The 14,808-nt window shown below is 49.9% G+C and overlaps 1 protein-coding gene across 3 annotated transcripts in view; it reads left to right on the plus strand.

The window, feature by feature from the left end:
• The window catches only part of Snx29 (sorting nexin 29), a 389,526-nt gene that overhangs the window by 55,492 nt on the left and 319,226 nt on the right, over nt 1-14,808 (plus strand). For all 3 annotated transcript variants that reach the window (XM_076839902.2, XM_076839903.2, XM_076839904.2), the window contains 5 exons: nt 401-581; nt 3,035-3,105; nt 4,256-4,504; nt 6,457-6,832; nt 12,287-12,405. In XM_076839902.2, coding sequence (XP_076696017.1) covers nt 401-581; nt 3,035-3,105; nt 4,256-4,504; nt 6,457-6,832; nt 12,287-12,405 — 996 coding nt within the window. The remainder of the gene's footprint in view (nt 1-400; nt 582-3,034; nt 3,106-4,255; nt 4,505-6,456; nt 6,833-12,286; nt 12,406-14,808) is intronic.

The following is a 14,808-nucleotide window of genomic DNA, read 5'->3' on the forward strand; positions in this document are numbered from 1 at the left end:
GCTATTGGGCCCACAGGGTTATCCAGGAAGATCCCCCTTTCCAAGTCCTTCATTGAACTGCAAATGCAAAGACCATGTGCTGTGTAAGTTGACAGTCATGGTTTCCAGAGGTTAGGATGTGGATATCTTTGGGGTCGTAATTCTACTTGCCACAGGTGTTGACTTTGTGCAACGAGTGAAGTGTGTGTGAGGGAGGCCTGGAAGGAGATTCCTGAGGATGTCACTGAACGGTCACCTCTGGGTGGTGTGTCTGGGATCATTTTTATTTTGGATATACTCTATTCTCCACCCCTTCTGTGCTGAGGAAGTGACTTTCACAATCTAAAAAAGTTGCTGGGGACTGCTGCTCTGAATGCTGTGAGCATCTCAGGCCGAGTGACGTGTTGTCGCCTCTCTGCAGAGCCCGTATTCTGGCACTACGTGAAGGAGGTCCTCAACAGGCACGAGCTGCAGCGCTTCCACTCCCTGCGCCACATCACCTCCGACGTGGGCCGGGGTCGCGCCTGGCTGCGCTGCGCCCTCAACGAGCACTCACTGGAGCGCTACCTGCACATGCTGCTCGCTGACCAGGGCAGGCTCAGGTACCAGCCCTCGGGCTGTGGGGCAGGTGGGGCAAAGGGGAAGAGGGTGAAATTGGGAGTCAGACTTCATGGATTTGCATCCCAGTCCCTCTACAGGGGCCTTCGTCTGTTCAGCTATGCTGTGGGGACCCTCTGTGTGAGAAGGCCTTTAGAGGACTCTGCATGGCACCTCTGTATTGCTGCCACTCAGTCCATGCTTATTATCAGCACGCCTCGGAGTGTGCAGGAATTGGCTACAGTCTTTCTTTTTGTGGAATTTTAATTTGGGTATTCTTTCATTCACTTGATCCCAAATTGACCTGAAAATATAGGTAAGTTTTAAGTTGGGAGGAAGTCTTTTTTTTTTTTTTTTTTTTAATTAAAAACTGATTTTATTATGTTCCTTTTTTGGATCATAAATATAAAATATAAAATTCACTCTCAGTATGGGTCAGGTTATGCTGCTATAACAAATACCTCAGTGGCGTGAGACAACCAAGCTTATTTCTTCCATGTGCTACATGTCTGTCAGGGGTGTGCTTGACTTCTCATCTTGGGGACCCAGGCTGATAGGAGGCTCCATCTGTTTGCTTCATCTGTTTGCTTCAGTTATGTGCAGCCAAGGTAGGAAAAGGAGCTGTGGTTGGAGTAAACACTGGCTTGTATGGTCACTGCCCATGGGATACCTTACACTCATGGCCGTCAGAGGTGATGTTAGTGTTGCCGAGTAGGAGCCAGTGTGGCACAGTCAGCCACATTTCCTAAACACTGGAAAATGTTGTAAAATCCCTGAAAAATGGAATCACTCAGAATTTACACAAAGAAAACTCTCACCTGTTGGAATTTTTTCCCATTATTTTTCTATACTTGTGACATTCATGGTTTCTCTTGCTCTGGCTGTTTTTTTTAACCCCGAGAATGGGGGATCAGACATGTTATGTCACCTGATACAAAGGGGCAGTGATAAATCCTACCCTGCTTCCTTCAGGAACTTACACATCAGCATGTGTAGAGCCTGAACATGGAGATTTCATTTGACTCGGTAACTGTTTCATCAGCATCACGTTGTGATCCTTTGATTTCGCATCTTGCCAAGTGTTCCCTGGCTCAGGTCTCCCCTCCGGCTGCTGTTATGGTCGCCTCTCCACCAGTGATTTTTTTTTTTTTTTTTTTGGGGGGGGGGTGTTCTGGGTTGTGCCTTAGGGCTCGTAAAATACTCCTCAAGTTCTTGCATTGACACTGCCTGTGACACTTCACCATCTGACTCTGAAGTGGGAGGCTTGGGAACCAGGACAGCTGATGGTGAGGGCACATGTGTGTTGCTTGGGGCCTGAGAATACACCTCCCAAGCCTGACCTGCTTTAATTAAGGTTTGTTAAGGTAGATTTTTGTGAAGCTCTTTCCTGTGGATTACTGATGATGAGTTCATAGTTGCTTACTGAGTACCAAAGTCAAATTGAGCTGTGGGAAGCTGCAGCGAATCCCTAAGAGTCGCAGTGGAATTTACTAGGGTTTGCCACTCACTTAACACGGGTGGGGAAACCTAGTTCATTTACATGCACAGAAATGGCTCCCATTTCTAGAGGAGCACAGTTTGGAGAATCGGGCAGAGTAGAAATGCCAGCTTGACCTTGTGGTTTGTACTTCCACTAACATTTTGCTGGGTATGTTGGAAATGATGTCTCTTCTCTCTTCCTGCTCATTGTATTCAGTTGTGTCAGCAAATAGTTTTTTCAGTCTGTCACTGAACTGCGAGCCACTCAAGATTGGCTTGACTTGAGTAAAATTGAGTACTGAGCTTTGACTCCCTTACTTTAGAATCCTATGATGTGGTAGGGAGTGTCATGGTATTGTGGGTATTTGGTTGTGTGTTGTAAGCCTGGCTGTACCATTTATTGGCAGATTGCCTTAGAAAGACCCTGAAGCCTTCCTGACCTCCCACCCCAACTGCTACTTAGATTCACAAGGCCCTGCTAGCCTTCTGACCTTTCCAGGGATAACTTGTACTTTGGGGACTGTAGCCCAGGCAGGTATTCTAAGTGAATGCTGTGATGGATGGAGCCATGGATTTTGTAGCTTCTTTCTGAAGTTGTCACCTCTGTGTTAGTGATAGCAGGCAAGCCCTGTTGGTCAGCTTGGATTTCCTGTCTGTCTCTTGGGAGCTATGCTTGAGTGGAAGTCACCCCTCTGTGCTCTTGTACTGTGCTGCCTTATAAATACATTTACATGTGTCTGTTTCAGTACTCTAAAGCCTGAGGTCTCGGGGGACCAACAGAGAAGTTGTAGACTATGTACATTCAGATCTTTGCTTATAGTAGGAAGCTTCACCCAGCAGAGATCTCAGATACCCTCCCTTCCCTGTGATGACCGACCAGGAACAGATTGTCCAGAATGTCATCTAATGGAGTGATCTAGCTAGTGGATGCAGAGAACTACTCTTAAGAAGTTTTTCCTTTTCTCATTTCACTTTACAGCACTTTTTATGAAGACTGGTCTTTTGTGATGGATGAAGAAAGGTCTAGCATGCTTCCCACCATGGCAGCTGGTAAGCCTGACCATGGCCGGGGGTGATGGGTCTTGGGGACCTCTGCGAGTAGAGAGGGCTGCCTGGGAGTGGATTCACAACCCCAGGGGATGCTGTGAATTTTCCTGTCCCTCACTGATAGAGTCACTTGCTGCTGATCTTCCTTTAATGGCATTGAGCATTGGGCACAATTATCTGGAAATTTGATACCTGGAAGAGAAAGCCTGGGCTGAAGGGTTGCTCATGGCTTGGCTGGTGTGATGTAAGGAGCCTGAGAGTTGGAGGGGGACCTACCTTTGCATCAAACTTTTCTGCTGGCTGGATCCTGTCAGCTTTGTCCCTTTTATTTTTACTTCTCCATGAGGTGGGAATTCTGACAGTTCCCAGTTGCCGTTGTAAAGCTGTGAGAGAATCGCAGGAGATACAGGGTCATGTATGTGATTCGTCATTAGGGAGGCCCTGGGTTGATGTCACCTGATGGATTGCCAAGGTGTTCACTTCTCCTCTTACTCAAAGGGTTAAAGATGGAATTGGCCTGACAAAAATGGGCAGCTGTGTCTTTCTTCCAATTGCCCAAATTTCTTCCCTTTTATTCCCCTAAAGGTTTCCACTAAGCTCTGCATATTGAGGGCTGTGTTAGTTTTGTCTGAGGAAGAGTTGGGTTTGAACGTGATTCCCTTTGCAGGCCTTAGGAGACCAGTGCACATTTTGATCTAGGGTAATCACAGTGACACTCTTGCTGCACATCTTGATTGCTTATTGAGCTGAGGTTGTTTTGATGTGATTATCTTTAATATTTATGACCATGTGAGGGAGATGATATTGTCCCCATCATACAAGTAAGGAAACTGAAGCCCAGGGGAGTAAAAGGTGCTTGGCCAAGGTCTCAGAGCTAGTAAGTGGCCGTGCTGGCAGTCTGCTCCAGCCCTTACTCTCACCTACTCTTGGGTGACTCTTGTTTGCATTTGTCTTCTCAATCTTTGGGGAGGAAATCTGGAAAGTTTTACTCCCCTGGTAACTGGTGTCTGTTGACCCAGCTTTGCAGAAAGTTTTATGAATGTTTAAAATCGGTGTATAGGAATCCTGTGTGTACTGCGCTGTCCCTCCTGTTTCTCATGTTGGAGGTGACTGCATGCTCCCAGGTGCTCCAGGCTTTCCTTCTTTTGGCCAGGGCTGAACTCCATACTCTTCGCAATTAACATCGACAACAAGGACTTAAATGGGCAGAGTAAGTTTGCTCCCACCGTCTCCGACCTCTTAAAGGAATCAACGCAGAACGTGACCTCCTTGCTGAAGGAATCCACTCAGGGAGTGAGCAGCCTCCTCAGGGAGATCACAGCCTCCTCTGCTGTCTCCATCCTCATTAAGCCCGAGCAGGAGACCGACCCGCTGCCTGTTGTGTCCAAGAACGTCAGTGCTGGTGAGCGAGAATGGGCACTCGAGGTGGTCAGCACGGGGGTCCTTGTAAGGACAAGAGAATGTCTGCTGTGGACACCTCTTGTCACCTGAAGGTCATTCCCAGGGGAATGAAATCTAGTGCACTTGCACTCTCGGGTCATGTTTATTTTTCTTACCTTCTTTCACTCTGAAGGGGATCTGACCTGCTCACCTAGAGAAGACAGGGGGGAAGAGCAGACGTGGTGGGGCAGCCACAGGAGCCACATGGGCCTGGTCTTCAGTCGTCCACTCAAGCACTCACTGTGTTATGTGTTTTAGGCAGCGAGCTTAAGACGGCTTGCCCACGATGAGCTTGCAGTCCCTTTGGGATGCACGAGGGTAGTGTTTAAAGACAAATTCTCCAAATATCCCCTTGGCACATGTGATGAAGGCCAATCACAGATGCTCTGGAGAATGAATACCCCTTGTCTCGCCTGTGTTGTGAGGACGTTTAAGCAAAGGCCTGGGGGAAGAGAGGTTTTGGTCAGCTTTAACTCCAGGTGGGGGCAGGCAAAAGGAAGTTGGTTTTCAACAAGTTAATAATAGCTGGGCACGGTGGTCCAGGCCTGTAATCCCCGTGAATTGGGAGGCTGAGACAGGAGGGTCACGAGTTCGAAACCAGCATCAGCAACTTGGTGAGGCCCTGGACAACTTAGCAAGACCCTGTCTCAATAAAAAATAAAAAGGGCTGGGGATATGGCTCCGTGGTAAAATGCCTCTGGGCCCATTCTCTGGGCACCCCCCCCCCAAAAAAAAAAATACCCCGGAAGCATTGGATACGGGAGAACTGGAAAATTTTGGCTTAAGTTCTAGTCCCTGTGTCCCCAAATCCCTAAGGCAGTAAATGTGGCCATCTTTGAAAATTATTAATGATGGTGAAAATTCAGAATACCACGGGCTCTTCGGCACAGACTTGCCTTTCTTGCCTTCAGCAGACGCCTCATGTGTAGATGTAGAAAACAGGACATTGAGGGCTTTATGGAACAAAGACACACATTTGTACACTGAGGAGCTTTGAAAATTCTCAGAGCTGTGCTAGGCTGGTGAAGCATCACCAGGCCACACTTTGAGCCACTGCCTACAACTCCAAAGTGTCTCACTTCCAAGTTGGATGATTGACGGGTGAACAAATGGACTCATCTTAACTCTGACCCCTCAGGCATTCTTGCTCGCTGCTCCAGTTAGCCCTGCTGTGTAACAAATGACAGAAGGTGGTGGCTTAAATCACCACGACTCATTTTTTGACGACTCTGGATGGGCATGGCAGGGCTTCAGTTGGCTTCCCTTGGCTTGCTCATGGCGTATCACTGGTGGCTGAGTTTGAAGGCCCAGGATGGCCCACCTGTGTGCCTGACTGCTGGCTGCTCTGGGTGCCATGGGTCAGCAGTCCGGGGGTGGGGGTGGGGGTGGTGGTGAAACAGAAGCAATGAGACCTCTTGTCACCTGGGCCCTAGAATGGGATGTTATTTCTGTCACATTCCAGTGGTACCATTAGAGCACTGTGCCCACTCAGATTCAAGGATCTATAGATGACACAGGGCCATCGGCATCATGCAGGGGGGAGGGGGTGGGTTGTAGCTATGAAACAACTGGCTGCAACCCCCATGCTGGTTTTCCTGGTCTGGCCTACCACTCTTAGGCGTATTTCCCACAGTGAAACAATGGAAATCATTTCCGTAGTGGCGGCATCCTTGGAATCCAAGTGACACTAGAAGGGACAGTGTCCACCTGTGATCTGAAGTGTGTTGACGTACAGGCCTGGGTCCATCTTGCTCAGTCTTCTATAGATGGGTGTTTCTGAAGGACTTAAATAAATGAATACGGTGCAGTTAGACTTCTCAGTAGCCTGAGGGGATCTTTTGGGGCCCCGGGGGCGAGCTGGCCTGTCCCCCTTCTGTCTTGCCCACCTTTTCTTGCTGTATCTTTCTTTGCCAGATGCCAGATGTAAAAAGGAACGGAAGAAGAAAAAGAAGGTGACCAACATCATCTCGTTTGATGAGGAGGAGGATGAGCAGACCTCTGGGGATGTTTTTAAAAAGCTCCCTGGGACCGGGGAGAGCTCGGAGGAGAACTCCGACCGGTCCTCGGTCAACATCATGTCGGCCTTTGAAAGCCCCTTTGGGCCGAATTCCAACGGCAGCCAGAGCAGCAGCTCCTGGAAAGTGGACTCCCTTTCTCTAAATGGGGAGCTCGGGTACCAGAAGCTCGATGTGAAGAGCATCGACGATGAAGGCGTGGATGACAACGAGGACGAAGTGTATGGGGACCCATCGGGAAGGAAGCGTGCGGGCCACCTGGGATCACCAGAGAAGTAAGTGCCACTTGAGCTTCCAACAAAGGGAGATGTATTATTGCCCATTTCTCCTTCTCCCGCGATGGAGGAAATCGGTCCATTTTCTATCTGTTAGGGCATTAGTCATTTTTCAGTCTTTATTTAGGAGGTGGTGATGTCAGCTTGCCATTCTCCTGAGAACTTAGAGGGGAAGGGAGTATATTTGAAGGCACTTAATACAAAATTAATGCCAGGAAGTGTGCCCTGAAGTTCTTGGTTTGCACAGAGGACTTTGGTTTTCACGAACTGGGTTTTTTTCATCTCTCACTTGTCAATCATAGAAGCCCTGGAGGAGGCAGGCTAGTCTAGAGAGCAGCTGTGTTCCTGTTTGTCTGCAGGGGTGTGAACAGCAGCAGCTTGCCTGTGTGGCTGCTGGAAGTCTCAACTCTGTAGAGGGTCATGGGAGGGGTAGGGGTGAAGGCCTAAAGCAGAAAGCACAGTTGATGAGTGTGCATCTTGGAGTCAGGACGACCTGGGATCTTGTACTTGGACGAGTTTGAATTCCACACACCCCAGAGCCTCTGACCTCATCTGAGACCTGGAGGATGGCAGCACCTGTTGGTGGCAGGGCGTTGTGCAGTCATCGATGTACTGCATGAGGGCCTTTGTTGCTGGTGCTGGCACAGCAAGTGACATAGCACAGGTCAGCTGCTGCCGCTGTTCTACTCTGATAGTTCTTACACTGTCTCCTCTTCACCCAGAACAGTGCCAGAGGAATCACAGAAGGCTTCATAATCTAGGTAATTAAATACGCATAACTGTGTCTTTCTGTATAACTGAGGTATCCTGGTGTTAGGGTGCACAGTATGATAGCAGCTCAGGGCTAGAGCCTTACTGTCTTTTTTTTCCCTTGTGGTTCTGGGGCTCAAGTCCAGGCCCTTGCAGATGCTAGGCAAGTACTGTAACACTGGACTATATGCCAAGTCCTTTTAATTTTATTTTGAGACGAGGTTTTCTTACATTGGGCAGGATGGCATTGAACTTGCAGTCCTGTAGCTTTGGACTTCTGAGGAGCTTGGATTACAGGTGTGTGCTACTGCACCTGGTTTCATGTTTTAATATTGGGTTCTTTTTCAAGAGACTAAACTTTATTTTTGCTTCAATCCTCATTTACACAGATGCTACTGTTAGTGGTATTAGCTTGTTGATCATCCGTGAAGTGCTGGATGACGTACCTTAGTGATAAAGCAAGCCTGTGAGATCGGTGGCCATCATACCTGCTCTGTAGGTGAAAGAGCAGGATTCCATGGAGTGGAGATTTGTCAGATGGGATTTGGGTTCAGATATGTTGTACCCTAAAGTTATACTATCAAATATTCTCCATGCTTTTATATAATCATGAGTCTCGATTGGCCAGTGTGGTGGTTGACATGATGGCCTACCTGACTGGGCTGTGGAATACTCCAACAACACTTCTGTGATGACATTTCCAGATGAGATGAGTAGCATTTGAATGGGTTGGCTCCGTAAAGCAGATGGAACTCCCCAGAGTGGGTGGGCATCTTGCAATCCTTTGGGGACCCGACCAGAACAAACTGAGGGAGAGGAGGAACTGTGTCCTCTCTGCCCACCAGCTTAAGCTGGGATGTTGGCCTCCGTATTCTTGGGCTTCAGACCTGAACTGAATGACATCACTAGCATTTCTAGGTCTCCATTTGTAGACTGTGGGGCTCTGGGCCTTCGTAATCAGTGAACCAGCTCCTCAGTAGAAGTCTCCGTCTTTGCCTATTCCCTCCATTTCCCCCACTTTGGTTACTTTCTCTGCAGAACCCCGATCAACTCGACTGTGGTCTTTCAGATCCTTGCCCTGCCCTGCTAAAGGGTTCCCTTTACTGTTGTGTAATTGGGTTGCTGGCATTGATTTTTTTTTTTTTTTTTTTTTTTTTTTGGCCATTTTGAAGTGGAGATTTTCATTTCTGCTCTGAAATTATTTATTAGGGTAGTTGTTTAGAAGCACTGCTCTTGCTCCTAGGCTATGGATGGTTTTGTGCCTGGAAGCTGTCTTGTGACCCGATGTATTATTCAGGCTTCTCCAGAGAAGCACAACTAGTAGGGTGGTGTTTCCTTCTTTTGATCTCGCTTTGTTTCTATCTGACTCTGTATTGCTGTCGCTCCCTTTCTTGATTTATTTTAAGGAATTAACCCATACTATAGAGGCTGGCCAGTGTGAAGTTAGTAGGGTGGCTGACCACTCGGTGAAGAGCTGCCGTTCAACCTTGAAGGCAGTCTGTTAGCAGCTCTCCTCCCTTCTCTGGAGAGTCAGTCCCACTGGTTGGGTGAGGCTCCCAGTTAGGCAGGTCAATCTGCTTGGTCTTTTGACTTAAATACGACTCTCACTTGAAAAATCCTCACGGAGACATTTGGAATACTGTTTGATTAAGTATCTGGGTGATGTGGCCTGGTCAAGTGGACACATACAAGAACTCTCACAGCTGCGTTGAGTTCTCCTGGGCCATTTAGGAAGTGCCACTGGATTCTGTGGCTCTGTAGGTGGGTGCACCTGAATTGATCCACTCTGTGCTCTTTTGGCTGCAATCAGCCATTCCTCTTCCTATCCTACAGGTGCCATTGAGTGGAGGCTGGAAGGGGAGGCCAGCTCCAGGCCAAGGTGGCTGCTGGCATTGTGATGTGTAAAGCACAAAGCTGTGCTGGTGACCTCCAAGGGGGCCTGGGTCCTCCAAAGCCAGTGGGCCTCCCGCAGACTGCGGACAGCTTCTCCCTGGTACACAGGGGGGTCTCGATTGAACACTCCACAGAGCAGCCTGGGGAAGAGCCGAGGAATGATGAGATGGCCGGCCAAGTAATACTTTGATTTTGATTTTAAACTAAGGCTCATAGGAAGGGCCCATGAGGCTGGAACACAGCAGGTGTGTGAGGGGGCTGTGGCAGGCCAGGAGCAGCTCGGTGGGTGCCACCACCCTTGGTTGTCTTGAGGAGGTCTGTTGTCCAGAGCTGGGTGGACTCCTGTGACAGCTAGTCATAAGCCACTGCTTGATGACCAGTGTTCTCCCCCTGCCTCAATACTGGCCACAGGTATTGGCTTTGTGTTTTTCATCAAAAGGGGTAATATCCTTATCATACAAAGGAGTTTTTCTGTCACCTTATGTGCTCTGACATCATTAAATAGGTAAGAACATGATTCCAAAGGAATTAAACATGAATAAATGTTGCACCTTATTAGCAATGAAGTAAATGCGAAGGGAAACGAGGGTCCCATGTCTTGCCCATCACATTTGCCAAGATTTGAAAGGGAGCCCCAGTATTGTGGACAATATGCGGGGGAGGCAATCTCTCAGTGCACCTCTTCCAGGTCCAAAGGGGGTGTTCAGTCCACATTGGTGCAGTGATGATGGCACAGCTGGTACCAGGGACTGTCGACAGTCCTGAGGAGATGGTTGGGCCGTGTCGGGAGCTGTGTTGGTCCTGCTTGATTTGGCAGTCTAGTGATGGAATCTGCCTGGGGATGTACCACATGGATTCAAAGTCCCGACTCGGAAGCAAAACACCATAGCTGACCTAAATGTGCAGCCACTGAGGCGGTTACCAGCCGGGCGTGCAGGAGTTGGCTGTTAATATCATCATGTCTGGGATCTTGAACATTTTGAGTGAGTTTGACTATCTGGTAGTAAAAAGATGAGCTCATCTTCTTACTATCAGATGGAAACATAAGACAGAAAATTCTCCATGTGGTTTTGTTACAGCCATGTGAATGTAAGTTGCATGGAGATGGTGTCCAGCCCAGTTGTATTTTGGGTACTTCTGAAAGTATCTTTTCCAAGGAAAAGAACACCCCCTGTTGAGCCAATCTTGAAGCCGCGTCCTGAGGCTTTCCCCGACTTGGGAATCACTTTAACTCATTTTGCTCATATTGAAGTGGTGGCCCTTGGGGCTGCTTTTCTTGGGTTCAGATTCTCGTCTGGAGGGTCCTGGCTTTACCTCGTGCACATAGACATTGCTGGAAGTGGTAAGAACTGCGTTGGAAACGAGCAGAACACTCCCGGTACAGAGCTGGTGGATTGCTTGATAACGGACTGTGGCCTTTGCTGCCCTCTGCTGAGAAGGGTGCACTGGCACTGCCACAGCTGTCCATCCCCTGGGCCACCGGCTTCTAGACCAGAGCCTCAGAAGCGTGGCTCTGACAGATTCTAGAGGCACAACCAAGTTCACCTGAGTCTTGGTCAGAGTCGGTCAGCTGCCAGGATATGGGCAGGAGTAGCCCTTCCTTTGCCTCCCCCTGCCTGAGTGTCATTGCCTTACCCGTGGGATTCAGTGACAAGTTTTGTGAAATTGTTAGAAATAGTTCCTCAGTTTCCTCCTCAGTGTCTGAATGGCTGACCTGACCAGAAGCTAGAGCAGCCTGAAGGAGACGGTGTCTGACCAGCCTGTAGGAGGAGTCGGCCAGCCCGCCTGCCTGAGCTAGGGACAGTTATGAAGAAATACCAACACAGACAAGTAGACCACGGAACCGGAAATATTCACTAGCTGGCCCTAAACAATCTCTTCTCTAAAATAAAAACTCTGTAATGTCACATGGTGGACAGAGGCTGGAGCGCCATTGTAATTGGATTTGGAAAACCCAAAGCCTTGGTTCTGTCGTATGTGGCTGTTGACCTTGGACAAGTCAAATAGTTGGAGTTTTCTTTTTCTTTTCTCTCCCACACCCGTCCCTTCTTTTACTAAGTAGGTATGTTATCAGCTTTGTTCTTCTTTATTTACTGAGATACAAAAGGATTTTATAAACTTCTAGGAACTGTGTGAACACATCCTGGTATTGACTAATGCTCCTGATTGTCCAGAGGCGAAGCTGCAGTGGGCGAATGCTCAGGCAGCTCGGAGTCATCCAGCGTTACGAAGGCTGTGTTGGTTTTGAACTTGGCAGATAACAGAATAACATCATATGAGCCTGGTTAATACTTTAGCTGACCTCCTTTTATTGAAAACCCAGTCACAAGTGGGTCTGATTGTCCTTTGACCCATGGGGTCTGAGAACCAGTGAGGCAAAGCGACATTAGCCTAGAGTTGTGTAACCACTGTTGTTTGAGAACCCAGATGGTGGCATTTTCTTTTGCTCAGCACTTTGTGTGGCTGGTGCCTCCCCTTCCACGTGTCCCGTCCCTCTCCTTCCCTCAGGTCCTGGCTTCCTTCAACTTGCTCCTCACAACTCCCCCTTCAGGCCAGTCTTCCATGATCTTCCTGATCAGCGACATGATTCTGAACTGCTGTTTGACATCTTCCCAAAGGATATGTGACTGATGTCCTTGCACCTGTCAGGGTCTGGATCCCCACTCGATGCTCCAGACTCCTGCCCATCAGCCCCATCCTGGCCTGGGGTGTTTCCCAAGAGCCCTTGAGGAGGCTCAGCAGATGTGCCTGGTGGTCACAGGTCCTTTGGGGGTCTGGGCCTTGTCATGCAGCTGTCTTCTTTCACCTTAGGCCCCTGGATGGGAACACCTGCCTCTCCCAGGTGCACAGCTGGGCTCCACTGCAGGTGCTCCACGGCGATGCTGATGTCCTCTTCCCGGTCAGCGGTGTGGGCTCCTACAGCCCGGCAGGTAGGTGCTTCCTCTTTTTTTTTTTTTTCTCAATGAGAGCATCAGTTCTGAGAACCAGCATGAGAATCTGAGTTACCTGCCAGGTAGGAATGGGAACCTGGGGCCCAGAGCAAGGAGGGGCTTGTGGGGGACTCAGAAGCTACAGGGCCTTGGTGTTCTAGGAATTTGAGCATCTGAGTGAGTTGGGCTGACCTGGCTGGCAATCCCCCAAGGGCCCCCAGGTCTGTTTTATTTTTTCCCCCGACACCAGTGGCTTATTGAACTTGGTCATGTCAAAGTAAACATAAAGAGTGATTGCCATTTTGCCTTTTAAGACCTTGGTTTCCTTCTGAATCTGGCAAGAGGCAGCTTGGTGGTGGAGGGGGCCATCTGTCAAGTTACTGGTGCCCTGGACAGAAAGCTCTTGGGGCTCTGGGGTGGGTTGCTTGAACTGGCCTTTGACTATGGGCCAATGTCCTTGCATATTCCATGTGGTAGGCGGGCTCACGTGTAGTCTTACTGTTTCCTGTAGCTGAACAGGCCATGGGACACTGGGGGTTATGTGTGGGTGAACCTGGCTCTCCCAGCAGGACAGGTGCGCCATGCAGTGCACAGAACCTGTAGAGAGAAGTGCCTGGTCATTGTCACTCTCCTCCCCCAGCACTGCGAGCTCAGAGAGACCTTAGCCCGACGGACAGGTGCTCTGCCATTTTCTAGGGAACACACGCTTCTCTGGGCCTAGGGTGAGGGACCTGTGACTGGAGTCTTCCAACTGCTTAGGAGGCTGTTGAAATTTGAACTGGGTGAAGGATTATTCTTGTCACTTGGTGAAGGACAGAAATCCACCTACACTAGCTGAAGGCCAGACAGATGGACTCCGCAGGCAGCAGAGTGGACTTCCTGTCTGTCAGTCTGGGTGACCTGCCTGGAAAATGGATGCCGGTAGTGATAACAGTGCCCGCCAGGCTCTAGCAGTAAGTCCAGTGCTGGGAAGGGGTCGTCCTGCTCAGCTGGGGGGTTTACTGCACCATCCCCTCCCTCAGACGTGTGGCGAAGACTCCCAGGTTCACCTAGGGAAAGACAGGCTGAGGAGGCAGTGTAAGATGGGGCAGCTGAGTGTGTCCACAGCTGGGAGCAGGGCTGATGGAGGGGACTCTAGATGCAGGGAGGCACAACCATTGTGGTCATCCTGCTTCCCATGCTGCCCCCACCCCGGTCTGTCATTGCCCTCTTCATTCTTACTCCTCCCCTTTCTACTTGAACTTGGCTGAGGTGCCAACAACATTGCTCAGCCTTGTGACCTTTGATACCAGTGGGGACATCTCGCTGGGTCTCAGCTGAAATCCCAGAGAGGGCCGGTGTGGTGGGCCTGGCTCGTGTCCGCAGGCCAGACCCCAGAAGCCCTGCCTCTTCAGCTCCCCTGTCCAGGTGGCCAGAGGGGGTCGGCTTGTCATTGCTGGACTATGTGAGACAGGGGTGGGGGCTTGGAAGCTCAAGGGGGGCCCAGGGGTATCCAGGGCCACGGGAGAGTTCTGATGTTTGCTCACAGCCTCCGACATGGAGCTCCTGAGCCTCTGATCCCTGCCCAGTCCTCGTTACCTGCTGTTAAATGCTGGCTGGCTGTGGGCACCTGGGGCAGCAGGCTCTGCCCCTCAAGCCTGTGAGACAGGGGAGCTGATGGCTGGTGCTTTGGGGCCTTGCAATTTGGCATTAGGGAGCAGTGACTGGAGTCTTCCCCTAATTTTGGATCTGATCTTCCAGAGCCCAGCATTCTAGGCGTTCCATGGATAAGGGCCTCCAGGATCCTCAAGAGAAGGTCCCCACTGCCCCCCAGCACATCTCCTTGGTCTCGTGGCTGCCAGCCTGGGAGACCCAGAGGCTCCATCTTGTTACTCTTGAGGGGACCCCAAGTTCCAGCTTACCTTGATGGTGCTCACCAGAGGTGACTTGTAGGAGCCAGTGTACCAGTGTTTAAAGGTTCTGCAGTCCCAAAACCATAGGAGCCTTGTAGGCCATGACAGCCTGTGGGCAGACTCGCTGTGGGGAGCATTGCAGGGAAGACCCATGGTGGCTGAAGGTGCTGGATCAGGGCTGGGAACTGGTTACCTGCTGCCAAGTTGCGTCAATCCCTCTGCCTGGTGTCTGTGTCCATGGGAGGCACCTGGGCCAGGTGGTCTCAGGCTCTGCCTGCCAGGGTAGGCTCTTTGGGAAGGCTCTGCTAACATTTTTCTGAGACCCTACTTTTGCCCCATGTCTGACTAGTGTCCCTCAGGTTGATAGTGACATTAATGCATTCTCCCTCATTCTGGCTGAGGGGCCATTCTGCCCTTTACTATGACTTCCCATGTGGATAGCTTCTTGCCTCAAGGGATATTTCAGTCCTCTTTGAAAATGTTGCCGCCTTTGTAGTCACTACATTGGGAG

Source organism: Callospermophilus lateralis, chromosome 19 (assembly GCF_048772815.1).
Source record: "Callospermophilus lateralis isolate mCalLat2 chromosome 19, mCalLat2.hap1, whole genome shotgun sequence".
NCBI classification, from domain to species: domain Eukaryota; kingdom Metazoa; phylum Chordata; class Mammalia; order Rodentia; family Sciuridae; genus Callospermophilus; species Callospermophilus lateralis.